We start from the raw sequence: 14,003 nt of genomic DNA, 5'->3' as shown, positions 1-14,003 counted from the left end.
CTCCTGTTGAGCCGCGCTGCTCGCTGGGGTAGACACGGCCACTGGCAGTGGTGGTCTGTGCAGCCTTATCTGTTCCGATAGTCTTTGCTAAAGGACATTCTCTGAAACTGCGTAACTGTGGTCAGTCACTTCTAGAGTGAAGAAAACAGAGCTGACTCAGAAAACCTGGCCTTTTCAAACAGCCAGTGGAGTTGATCAATATTGCTGTTTTGCAAATGCTCCACGCGTCTTTGTAGAGGAGAAAGAAATGTGAAACCTTGGAAGTTAAGTTTTGCTCAATGGCCAGTGAACCATCCTGCAAAACAACTTTCCTCTCCCAGCACTGTGAAGTGGAGCTCTTGCCTAGAGCACCAATTGCTCTCTAGTGTGTCTAATCCCTAGAATTTATTTCTATAAATCTAGAAGTAAAAGGGATAATTTGTAACAACAAACAACCAAAGAGAAAAAAACATAGAGAAATCCTGTCACTTAATAAGTAGTTTCTGATTAAAGCAACTTCACTGGTACTCATTTGAATGTTAGTTAATCTTCATGATAACTTCGTAACAGTAACAGGAGAGGACAATACCCCGTTTATATTGGAATTCTTGAAGAATGTCGTGTTTTGTACACTTTGTTTGCAGGGCCGTGCAAGTATCTGGTTTTTATAGAGAAAAGCATAAAAAGATATGTACTAAATTAATCCAAGAAGAGAAGTAATTGATTCCCTCCCTAATCAGCTGCCATTTGGCACTGGTATATGAAGAACAGAATGCAATAATTCAGAAAAAAAGAAATGTTATCCTCTCGGAGACTTCATAAATTGTTAAATTTGATTTCTTGTTTTCCACATCAGAAATTTAATTGGAATAGATTAAAAAGCATGAGAGAATGTGCAGTTGACTTGATCTTCAGCATTTTTCTTCACAGTCATCCTTTCTGAGGACTGTGCTTTCAGGAAAGAAAATCACTGAATTGTCAGCATTCAGGAAGCCACAGTGTTATGGATGAAAGAAACAACTGGCAATATGTAACGTGACCCAATTAATGCTTGTTATAAAAGCTTTACATTCTGTCAAATAACAAAAGTTTTCAAGATTAAACATAATTTGGAGCACCGGTCAATGTGCTTCCCACTCTTTGATGACGTACAGTATCTGATACACTCTCATGATCCAAGAATGTAAGTTGTTTTGCTGCTGTTGTTAGGCAGCGCTTGTAGTCAGCTTACAGTGAAAGGAGCACTCCGTTATATTTACAAATCAGGCATGACATACCTATTTCTTAGTTTTTGTTTTTCTGTCGTTTCTGTTTATAAATATTCCTTGTAAAGAGAAAAAATCTTAGTAAAAACAAAAGAAAATGTCTCACATCATATGGATGAACGTGAAGGGGTTTGTCCTTGGCAAATGTTTTGCAAAAATATCAACATGCATGAAATAATTAACGCAGGGGGAAACAACCTTCTTTTGAATGCAATTGAACTTGAAATTCTCTGTTTATTCATGTCATTTTAGTTCCTACAAGATATTCTCGACACGTTGTTTGTAGTTTTGGATGACAACACTGAAAAGTATGGTCTGTTGGTCTTTCAGTCTTTGGTAAGCTGCTGAATTGTTACTTTATCTCATGGTCAGTGAGTTTTTAAGTTTCTTATTATCATGTTGCTAGCATTTTACTTCCATGAAATATGAAATATTGAGCTGGATCCAGCCTTACATTTTCTGTAATAATCTTGGGTGAGGAGGGCAGGATAGCCTCAGCAGATGGAGGACAGCAATATTTGCTAGCACTTGGGAGAAGCAAACAATAACATCTAATAACACAACTAGTGACTGTTTAAAGAAACTCACGTATTTCATTGTTCCTTAGCGTGTGTAACTTGCTCACAGAAACCTAGCAACAATGTGCAATTCTCTTTAGAATGGGTTCACTTGTTCATCTCCCACAGGTATTCATCATAAATCTGCTGCGTGACAGCAAGTATTTCCACTTTCGACCTGTGATGGACACTTACATTCAGAAGCACTTTGCAGGGGCACTGGCTTACAAGTAGGTTGTGTTTATCTATCGCTTCAAGAGATGGCATTAGCGAGCTTTGAACGATGTCGCCATCAGAATCATAACCTGCATGTTGGCAGTGGTTTGCAAAAGTAGAACTGCTCAGGTGAAAGTTTTCCAGCACAGTTATAGAGAAAAGCTGCTGAATGTCACCTGTGGCTGAGAACGAGCAGACTTTGGAATTTATCTGGCCTTTCTGAACAGGCAAATCTTACTTTTTTTCTTTTTTATTTTTAACTGAAGAGACACAGTCACTCAGCACCAACTCATTACCAGTCTGTACTAATGAGCTACCAGGAGCATATACATTTCTTGTCTTATGAAGGATGCTGGGATATAAGACTTGTGTGAAAGCTTAGAGAACTAATTGCAATTTCTTCTTCCAAAGTAGTCAGGTGTTCCCATAAGATGATGTTCTATTTGATTAAAGTAAATGTATAATTTGAGTAGATCAGAAACTTAATTTTCACTTTGAAGATCATGCCTTATTTTGTAGTATTCTTTTTTGAGTTTTGCATCAGCCAGGAAGACAGATTTTTGAAAGCAAGAACAGTCACCATTCAGGGGGTTGTTTTTCCTTTCTTTTAGACCATTTCTTTTGTACATTTGAGCATATTCTATCTTTGGCCACAGTAAACCATGAAAATCAGCATTTGATTGTTTTAAGGCATTCACATTTTAGTGTAATTTAAAGAGTATATAAAAAAAAATCTTCTGTTAATGGCAGGTAAAAAAACCATAGACACTATAGAATGCTAGAAGGCATAGTCATGTTCAGAGGGGAAAAAAGGGGTTCTGCTTGGGGTTGCTTATCACCTCTTCCAGACAAATGATTTCTGGTAGTCTGATGTCTGAAATTAAACATGTTTTTCATAGAACTGTTTAAGTTGGTCCAAATGGTATTGTGTACTTAGGAAAATAGATGCAGGTATTGTCTTTGTGATCTTAGTTTCTAAAAACCACTTACTTAGGGGAGATCTGGAATAGAGGAATTTCCTACGAAAAACAAACAACAAAAAAGAGTACGTTTTGGTCTTAGAACTGTATTGAATACCTTTATCAAAGCTACCTTTTCAATAACACCTTTCTGATGTTCACTTAGGTTCCTCATGGTCTAAGTCAATTACAGAGAAGAAATAATTTTCTGGTTTTGAAACTTAAATAAACTTATATATTATGTAAATTCAATAGCTAGGACAGCTATAGCTGACCACTGAAATGGAGTCAAATGAGACAATTTTATATAGTTCTCCCAAAACCCCAAATTTTTGTTGCCTGACTAATTTTAAAAGTGCGTTGAAGATTCCTCCTCTTTTCACTGTTTGTTATATTCAGAGAGCTGATCCGATGTTTGAAGTGGTACATGGACCGTTCGGCTGAGCTTGTACGCCAGGACCACATCCAGGAAGCCATGAGAGTATGTATCCAATGGAAGTACTCGTGTGTCTGTCCCATCTGTGACTACAAAAGGGCTGGGGAAGCTGTAAATAACGTCAAGGGTAGTCTGGCTCTTATTTGTTTAACCAGAATTTTTTTCTAAATATTTTTCCAAAATTTCAATTTTAGGGGGAGAGTCACTCTTGGGCGGGAAAGAAATGGAAGAATTATGTCCCCTTAAGGCCTTCCAAAGCCCTGTGGAGAACTTAAGGGGGGCTTACATGGAATATATATGCACTAGCCACATAGATGTATATGTATATATATGTATATGGACCATATATATATGGCCTACACCTTGCACTTCAAGAAGCCATTATTTTAAATGTATTAGGCACAGGCGCCGTGGATCAAAGATCTGCTTTTCATTTCTGGCATGGGCATAGCTTCATTGTATTCCTGGCTGAAGTTCCGGGGTATTTTAAGAAGCAGATAAATGAGCCTTTAACTGCATGGAAAGTCTGTCATCGCACAGGACCTGAATCACACTTCTGTGATGAGAGTGTGACCTCGCAGGAAGGGACAGCTTTCTAATGGGGTGTGAAAAAGGGAATATTTTTGATGCTATTACAGACAAATCAGAGAATCATGTAGTAGTTTTACCACGTGTAAGTGTAAAACAGAAAGATATCGTATCAAGTACATAAATACAAGACTCCACATTTGCAGGAAGATATTTTTCTTTGAGTGAGTGTCCATCTGTACCTTCTCACTGTGAGCAGGCTTTTATCCAAACATTTGAGTCTGGGCACTTCTAGAACTAGTAGCACCGGCAGAGATTAACACTTTCTTTTTCTCACTTTTCACATCAGTACAAATAGGTGAAGCATATCACAGGTGAAGCACACACTCATACAGAGATTGTTCCTTGTGAATGTATTTACGCTTGTGTCTTGGCATATGTTTCAGACTTTATCATGGTTTTTTCTTGCTTCTTGTGACATTTTTGTTCTTTGCTTTGCCTCCTTTAGCCTAATTTAGTCAATACTTTCGAGGAAGTAATTTTTATTTTTTGAGAATCCTTGTTCCATTTGAATGGTTAGGGCACCACTGACAGCAACTAGCTTTCAAAATCTTCCTGTTAAGATCATATCCTGATACTTAAAAGGGCATTATACCAGTGTCTCCTTTGTCTTTTGTAGATATTTACATACTTGGAAACTTCATCTTTGTAATACTTTTCAACGACAGATTCATAGACAATGGTGGAAGTGGGATAAAGACGAAAATGACCATCTTTCTCATTCTTTTTGCTTCCATTCTCATCCTTTGCTTTTTTTTTAATTACAAAGATGTTTATTAAAATTATGAGACGAGAGGAAGATCTCTAGCTGGAATGATTCCTAGAAGGTTTTCTTCCCCCTCAAACCACTCAGTAGTGCTGTAAGCAGGGCAGCAGATAGAGATGTATGATATTTTCCCATGTGGTTGGCATTTTTTGAAGCTCATAGTAGTCCTCTTCAGAAATACTAAAAACATGAATGCTAGAATGTCTTTCAGAAGCTTGGTTATTCAGCATACTGTTTGTGAACAGGGTACATTCTTTCAAGGATTCCAAGGCAGCTTTTGCTTACTGGGAATCTGGAGTGTTTGCCTGGAAAGTAGCTGTTCCCTCTGTGAGATCAATCTGACGAGCTGATGGCCCAAGCCTTTCCAAGCACAGACATTATAATTACCACCAGAGTTTCTGCAGACCTAACAGCGTATCCTCTGACACTGCTGTCACATCTTCTTCAGACAGCTGCCTTTGCAGGTATATCTTGGCGGCCCAAATCAAGGTCTTTATCTTTTTCCATTACAGAAAAGTGTATGATTTCCTTCCTTGCGTCCAGATTTCATTTCAGGCATTTAGAGCAAGTTTGTACCAAGCCCGTTATCGTTGCTAACACATCATTACTAGTGCTGTATTCAGTTGTTAGGAATTTCTGTGGTCTTGCATGTCTTCACTACACTCCTTGCATTAGTAACTCTTCAGCTCAGAGAACAGGGTAACCCTCTATCTCTTTTTCCCTGAATTAGCTGTTAAACCCTAAAGCAGGTGTTGAAGTATCTCTGCACTCTTTTTTGGCTCTTGACTGCCCGTGTACATTCATGATGGACATGCATATGCCTCATAGGATGCTGATTTTTGACCTTTGCATTAACAAGCAGTGCTCTAGAATATTTCTAAAGTGACTTACCTCCCTCAAGACTGCTCTTAATTCTCAAAAAACTTCTGTGAAACCTGGGGGGACTGTAACCGAAAGGATGTGTCTACCTGTGCTGGAACACCTGGCACTTTCCTTTTTTATGTCCTATAACAAGCTCCACGTGAGCTGCATCCAGCCTCTGCCTCCCTGGAGTATTCTGTAACAAAGAGTCCATGTACGGCTCCACAGTTTTGCTTTCTCTACTAGTCATGGCAAGCCTTAGGAAGTGTCTCTAGGAGATGCCCTTCCAGCTTCACTTGTCTGCCAGTAGTAGAATCACTGGTGGGTTTTGCCTGGATTGAGGAACCCACTAAAAAAGCGAGACCTTTTCTTCCTTGGGAAGTCACATCTTCATATCAGTGTTCTGGAGCTGAACCACACAGAACACGCATCAGACTTTTTCTAGAGGCTTTGAGGTGCTGCATACCATCACTATGGGGCTTTACACGAATCAGTGATACACGAAGGGTCAGTCTTCCCAGCTGATTTCTTCAAAACGCTGAACGTGCTTTCTGAGCTGTGCTAGACAGGGAGCTAGTGAATGAGAGATTTGGAATTACATTCTCAGCCTGCCTTTTGAGACTGGGGACTCCTACAAATCATTTTCTCCACCCTGAATTTAAAAAAAGAAATGTTAGCCTGTTACTTTTAAGACCAGTCTGTCTCTGGACTTACTTATTACCTCATTCAGAAATAATTACCTTATTTGGTGATTCACATTTTCTACAATCTCGCTTTTTCTAAGAATACCAGAAAATTGCTGGTGTAATTATAATTGTTCCACCCTGGTCAACCTGTTTGTGGGGCTTGCTCCTTCTTCTATCGCTGATGCCTTGAACTTTGCCCCAGGTCTTTTATCTCCCCTCACAAGACCCAAATTGGTACCTTCACTTGAACCTTTGCACTTATTTTTCTTAAAACTGCGTAATAGTTGCCTCTTGCACTTGAAGCAAGTGTGCTGTTCTCTGGAAAAAACACATTGACAGTAGGAGGAAGAAGTTTGCTAACTGCTCTTGAATGGTGAAGTGGGTACTCATAGACTACTGAAAATGTCTTTTATTCACTTTGGTTAAGACAGTGAAAGAGATTCAGACCTTCAGAGCTAATCCTCTTTACATACACTGTGCCCATTCCACATACTCCAGATTCTTTCCTAAAGTAATCTTTGGGTTTCTTGAGTTAGGAAATTAATTTGTGCTTTTTCTTAAAACAGCTCTATACAAGGTTGATTCATCTGTTCATACTCTGAGCATCAGGTGTGGTTTGCCTGTTGTTTGAATTGAACAGACTCTTCATTTCTACAGCAGATGAATCCAGATGTGCAGCTGTACCCCCCCCCGCCCCCAGACAGTCCACTGGATTTATGAATGTGCTACAGTAAAACCATCAGATGTTGTCTGAGGATAATCCCTGAAGGCTCAAGTGACGCTAGTGTCTCTGAAGAGTATCTTTATCCATTAGACCTGCAGGGTAACCACGGAAATTTATCCACTTTTTTACCTGGGTTATCATAGAAGCTTCTGTCTGGTGCTGCTTTTGTCCTAGTGGTCTTTTGGTTTTCATTCCCCTGGGACGTTGGAACCAACCACCAGGTAATCCGTGCAGGTTGAGATGTGCTGTTCCCGTATTCACAGAGCGAACATGCAAATGGACAGTCCCTCAGAGAAGAAAGGAAGGGTACTCATTAGTGAGTGGGAGTTCTTTGAGATGCGTTACCTTATATGCACAATTCGTACTCCTTTTCTCGTCTCTCCTGGAGTACCACTGGCAGAATTTAGGGATTGTTTGGTTGAGAGGAAATAAGTTTATGAAGCTGTTTGTCCATTTAGTTTTGCATATGATGGTACCGTGAGTCTTTAGGTTGCTGGCCACAGGTGAATGATACGTGCTCAGCTGTTGTGTGAACATGCATACAGACTACGTTTTAAAGAAACTTCCTTTAATTTGATACTGATTTTTTTATATTATGCCAAACATAATAGAAGGCTTGAAGTTTATTTCAGTGTGCTTCTATGTCTTTAGGCACATATATGCTTCGTATCTGCGATTTTGTAAGCAGTAACAGTCAAAGTTAGTCCACGTGCTGATTTCTGCTAACAAGACTTGGTTTGTGTTCGTACCATCTCTGTGTCCGCAGACACACGGAACTCTTCAGTTAACTGCTTTTGTGGGCTGAGTCTAGGCAACAGTTTAGGTTGTCTGTGCTGTGGATGTGGAGTGTCTCTGGAAGCCTGCCATTTCCCTTTCAACAGAGAATTACAGAATTTCATATATAAATCCCCTGATTCATTGCAAAACATAATCTTCACATTAAAGTTACGAGCTTTCAGGTTCGAATTATGGTTGTCTATATCAAACCTGTAAAACAGCTTGTAGAAGCCACTTGCCTCGCAGTATTCAGTGTTTGCAGCGGAGATGCTAACCTTGAAGAGATGACTCTTGTGAACCAATTGAGCTTTGTCTGGAAACTATCCAGAAATATAAAGTGTTATTTCCTGATAAAGTTCTTTGGTGTAAGGAAGCTTCACTGAGAGATGTTTTAGTACGGACGTATAAATAATGAACTGCCAAATTACCAAAGTTGCCATCCATCCTGGGGAGGGAAAAAAAAAAAAAGGCTGTAAGTATCAGTGGCATTTTGAAATCTGTGATGGCTTTATGAGGAATTTCATATTTCTATTCCCTATCTTTAAAGCTGTAGCATTCTAAAGCTTACAACATAACATTGCACGTTCGCGTGTATCGTGTGGTGGCTCAATGAGAGACATCTTATGGATGCAAATATATCTGATGAGGGCAAAATTTGTGTTTGAATTAACTTTCGGTTTCCAAACTGAAGTAAAGCAGACAAGAATGCTTTCCAGTCAATACAGTGGAATATTAGTAATGTTTCTGTATAGACCATGATTACTGGCGCCTCCAGCCTGTTTTGTTTCCTGTGCTGAATTTTGAGGCTATCATCAAACTATGGCTCATGCCTTCTCTTAATCTTACTTTAATGGGGGATCATGTTAAGCACTAAGGGAAGGAGTGAGGTCTAACTGTCACTGATATGTAGTACATCTCAGTGTTGACAGCTGTGTGCACCAAATGATCAAAAAGGCCTTGTTGCTGTGGGGAATATCCCATTGCTGTATGAGCGTCTGCGAGAACCTCTCCCAGATTGGTGAGCTTGTTAAAGGCTGCACAGAACAATGTATTTTTCTTCATTGACACTGCTGCCAAATCAATGGAGCTCGGAATAATGCCATTTACAAAATTATAGTTAAAGGTTGCAAATTCAGACTTAATCTAGACATGTCACAGAGCAAATTATCATTCTACATGAAGATCCGATTTGCCAGTCCCTCAGGACTGCGGCTTCTACCACACGTTGTGTAATGGGGCTAAATGCCATCCTCTGTGCAGGTTATTCTCCCTCTGCTGGGTGCTCTCCAAGCTTCATAGGTGACGATAAAAGAAAGATGCTTTAACTTAATCACAACTCAACTTAAAAAGATACTCGCTACAGTACTGCTTGCTACTGCTGTGGGCTGCCAGAGGGCTTCGCATGCTGCTCTCGGCTTCTGTTTCTGCACCTGCATTTATTTCTGTTTGTACATGTAGCTGCCAGAAATAAAGGTGAACCCTTGCTGTTGTGTTCATATTGAAAAGCAGATTCTCCTTTTTCCAGGTAATCCTTCTTCCGTTCCACTGACAGTCCATTTATCTTAATCTGGATTAGCTAACTCAAGTAATTAAATGTAAAATTTGAATGAAAACAGGAGAATAGCTTCTTCAGACACTTACAGTCATGGTGCCAAGCCATGAGAAAACCAGAAGTCTCTTCTCTTCACCAAGATTTTCCTCAAGTTTTGTAACTCAAATTTGGCTATTTGACTTAAATGCATACTTTTTTTGTTAGTGGGACATACTAGTAACAGAGTATTGGTTGCGAAGGGATACTTGCCTATGAGTAGCTCTTCCTTAACCGAATTATATAACTTACAAAGCCTGGTTTTCTTTCTCCTTTCTAAAGCTGAAGAATTTAGTTATTATGCACCTAGAATCTTTCCTGGTTCTCTTTAAAGCTCCTTTATTTTTCTCTCTTTTTCTGTATCTTATTCTCCTTCCTCTCCTGCTCCTTAAGGCCTTGGAATATCTTTTCAAGTTCATTGTCCAATCTCGGATCCTTTACTCCAGAGCTACTTGTGGAATGGAGGAGGAACAGTTCCGCTCCAGCATCCAGGAGCTTTTCCAGTCCATCAGATTTGTGCTCAGCTTGGACAGCAGGAGCTCTGAGACTCTCATCTTCACGCAGGTTTGCTATTTTCTACACCTTAACTGGCAAACCAAAAGGCAGCTGTTTTCTGCACAGGTAGTATAGATGGGTATGTATGGGCACCTGACAATTCAATGCGGGTTAGTGGAGTTTTCTCCCTCTAACAAGCTGACGATGCTGGGAAATGACACAGCCAATTAACGTTATTAGACAGTAGCTTTGCATCACTTCACAGATACAGGTGAGCTGAACTGTGGACTCTCAAGAGGAAAGTGACTTGTCGCATGAGAATGCAGTTTCTGCTCTTCACAAAAGTAAACTGCGTTTCCAAGCCTCTCATTCATGTGTCGTACAGTTGGCCTAAAGACATTTTAAATTCTTAATTGTAGTAGCTCCAGTCAATGCTTGGGGTCATAGCAACATCACAGGGGAGAGGTTCAATGGGTGTACTCACAGTCAGATAAACTTAATTCTAGCATACTCTAACGTTACGGTCAAAATCATAGGCAGCCTAGCTGCAAACATAGGATGATAACCACACTCACATTTAATATGGTATTTTGAATATGGCCCAGATGCCTTCATGAAGACTTCAGGTGGGCTTAAGATACTACTCAAAGTGAGAAAGGAAGTTGCTACGTTTTGCTTCATATTTTGAAGATTACTGTACTAAATTACGTGCTTCTGTGTTGAAAAGTTTTAAATAGTTATGTCAAATGTTATGTGTGTGCCTCAGCTCAAAAAATATCAAAGACAGACCACCGGGAGCTTCCTGGTGATAGGGAGGTGATTTGTACTCACTAATGTGCTGTTTACGGATGTTTTGAACAAGCACCTGCTGTAGTTTGCCAAAGAAACAGTTGCTGTGAAGGTTGCCACAGAACAGAGTGACTCCACTGGTTAGGGAAGCTGCCAGCAGTGCCGTCGCTCTCTTAAGAAGCTGCTCCGAAAGATTTTGAGAGCAGCTGCTCTAATCTTTTCTTTAATCACCCAATAGTGGGTACAGTAAGATGAGCCAGGAACCTGAGAAAGCAGGGCACAGATTTTGCAGGAAAAGTGACAGTGAGTGGAAACAGCATCTTGTGAATGCAGCTGTTTCAGGTTCTTTGGGTTTTTTTTTAAGTTGTGTTGATCAAAAATACAGAGGGAGACTAGATTTGAAGATGGGGTTATTCTCCCTTTTACTCTTTGTTTCTTTTTTTTTTTTTTTTTCCCCCTCCTTTCTCTCAGTATGCTATTTCTTACTTTGGATTTTTGTGATTTGTAAAGCCTGTCCTTGTTTAATCTTGAAAAGTTTACTTTTTGTTTCCCCCTTGCCACTATGTTGCCCCTTGATCCCAATTGCCCCCTAGGCCTCTCAGCCTGGAGGGCAGGCGAGCGGAGCTGGGACATGTGCCCCACAAAAGTGTGGTGGTACTTCAAGGCCGTCATTTAATTCTGTAAGTAATGATCCGCAGAACTGCACAAGTATTTCATCGTGGATGTTCCCAGTTAATCCCTTTTCCCTATCCCAAACCCTCTTTTCCTGCATATAAACTGGGATTTAATGTTTAAGTGGCTGGTACTTTAAAACTAGAAAATGTGGAATGTTTCAGTAATTAATGGAACAGCTTATGGCATCCACAGACTGAAAAGACAATATTGAGGGCGTATACAGGATTGTACAGGTCAAATCGTTCAGGACAGCCAAGGAGTTCACGTACTCGTTCTGGAAATCTGGACAACTGTTAAATACCTACAGAAATGCTCGAGGCCCTAGAAACATAATTTTCTTCACACTTGTCCTCTTATCCGGGATATTAAAGAGATCTCAATATAGTTCTTTCCAGCAATGAGGTTAAAACTGATTATGTCCTTCCTTCCAGACAATTAGTTTGACATGAGTAATGTTGCAGAATATTTTAGGGTGTTGTACAAAAAAGAGCCCTTCAAGGAACTGCTGAGATGATGTAGCTGCTTCTCAGGAGAGATCCCGAAGGGATCCCATGCATCCTTCGATTCCTGATGGATATCCTAAATCACCACAGAAATCCTCCCGCTTTATAGTAATAGTTAGAAAAAAGTTTAGGAAAACTCCTGTAAGGATTTGTTGGGCCGATATTGTAATTTCACTTGTATTATCCCAAAGATAAAGCTAATAACTGGATTTGTGGCTGTTACAGCCTTCCAAGAGTACCGCCAGCTGTTTAAATGATTCATATTTGTTTATTTTGTTAGTACATTGTATGTACGTAGCAACAAATAGGTGACAACACCCAGGAGGGTATGTGAGTTTGTGTGTAATCTGAATTGATTGTTACAAGACAAGATGTTGAGAGAGATAACGAGCGCGAAGAAGAAAGAGGTAAATTTATATTCAGAATAATTTAATGGGCTCTACAGTGTTAGTTGTAAAAATAACTTAGACTTTGCTCAAAGACTATTAAATAGATATCACTGTTGTTTGAAGGAAAAGCTACTTTGAGGAAAGACTTGGCAAAGAAGGAAAGTGTCTATTGTACGGGATGAGGAGAGGTGTGCCAATGGCAGACCAGCATGGGAGAGGTGCAGAAATGTTTGTGGAATGAGAAAACAAATAAAAAATCTGTGAGGAAAAGGAGCACTTGCAGAATAAGAAAATAGCGATAGGCAGTGAGACTCTGGAGGGGTGAAGCTGAACAGGGATCTGCAAGGAAGTTCATTTACCAAAACTTCTGCAGGAAAATCAGGGTGGTTTGTGTGGAGCTTCCGACAAGGGAGGTGGAAGCAGCGAGAGGGACCTGTGCAGGGTGGCGGGGCTGGGGCTGCAGCGGGGGGCTGGGGGTAAGGAGCCCAGTCAAATCCTGACCCTGCAGCAGTTCAAGAAAGCGACCATCTAGGAATTAAAGCAGTTATAATGAGGAGACGGGTGTGGATCTTGGGTAGGATGTAGAGGAAGAGAGAGAGGAATTTTAAAACATGAGAGGTGTGCGGCAGGTGTTAGGTACGATGCCAAGTCTGTGGAAGGTGAGGATAGGGCGATGCATGGAATTTTGTAGTGTTGTGAAGAAATTAATTGAAAAAGTGTGAAATAAGAGATGAAGAGTTTGATACTTTTTCTTGTTGTGCTGATACTGTTTCTGCACTTCAAGAAGCACCTTCAAGGATAGCTCCAGCTTTCTGGAAACATCCGTTACTGCAAGAATCACGTGCACAGTGACCTGCATGATGTGATGCCTCTTTCACGTGACATCGCTCCCCACCCCAGTTGCAGAAATCCTGCAACATCACCTCGCAGTGCAGCTACGGTTAAGGGTCTGCCAACATGCTCTTCACTTCAGAATATTTTCTGAAGACTTTTAACTGTCATAGGTGGTTGCTCAGTACAGAAAATTGGTATGGAACTCTCTAATCAGAAGCAAGTTTTATATTTATTGAAAAAAGTAAAATAACAAAAATGGACTATGTTCTGTTCCCTGGTGCCTTACTTTTTTCTGTTTTATAAGCTGTGTCCTAAAATACAGCCTTTTGAAGCTCTACAGTATGTATGTGCTCAGCTTATCATAAGGCTTAATATTGCAGCAGCACTTGATTTTTATCTGCTACATGTGATTTGTTCACTATGAACTTTAGGTATTGCAAAACATTAACACCAGCCGTAGTGCTCTATTTAGTAGCTTTTTGCAGACCCTTACTTCAGTTTTACTGTTGTTCCTGTTTTGCTGCATTTAGTGGCAGTTCCAGCATTCAGGATGTTCAGTTTCTCCATTGCCTGTTTTCAGGCTGCTCTGCTGAACTCCTTCCCCGCTATCTTTGACGAGCTGCTGCAGATGTTCACCGTGCAGGAAGTGGCGGAGTTCGTGAGGGGCACCCTGGGCAGCATGCCCAGCACCGTGCACATCGGGCAGTCCATGGATGTGGTGAAGCTCCAGTCGATTGCTCGCACTGTTGACAGCCGCCTCTTCTCCTTCTCGGGTAAGAGGGCGGTATCTGAGGCTGAGTCTCGCTGCTCACCAAGAGTAGGAACACGCTGCATTTATTTTGCAGTTGCGTTGTTGCAAACAATTCATTGCTGAAGGCCAATAATCTTGGTAATTACTTATCTTGGTGGCATCGTT

At 40.4% G+C, this 14,003-nt stretch overlaps 1 protein-coding gene across 1 annotated transcript in view; it reads left to right on the top strand.

Moving 5' to 3' along the window:
- Positions 1-14,003, top strand: part of DOCK3 (dedicator of cytokinesis 3) — a 221,486-nt gene that overhangs the window by 151,042 nt on the left and 56,441 nt on the right. Inside the window, exons 20-24 of the mRNA XM_063348169.1 lie at positions 1,497-1,580; positions 1,931-2,031; positions 3,376-3,457; positions 9,796-9,966; positions 13,668-13,860. Of these exons, the coding sequence (XP_063204239.1) occupies positions 1,497-1,580; positions 1,931-2,031; positions 3,376-3,457; positions 9,796-9,966; positions 13,668-13,860 (631 nt within the window). The remainder of the gene's footprint in view (positions 1-1,496; positions 1,581-1,930; positions 2,032-3,375; positions 3,458-9,795; positions 9,967-13,667; positions 13,861-14,003) is intronic.

This window comes from Chroicocephalus ridibundus, chromosome 10, assembly GCF_963924245.1.
Source record: "Chroicocephalus ridibundus chromosome 10, bChrRid1.1, whole genome shotgun sequence".
NCBI lineage: Eukaryota > Metazoa > Chordata > Aves > Charadriiformes > Laridae > Chroicocephalus > Chroicocephalus ridibundus.
The sequence above is the reverse complement of the archived record's forward strand: the minus strand, read 5'-3'. Positions and strand labels throughout refer to the sequence as shown.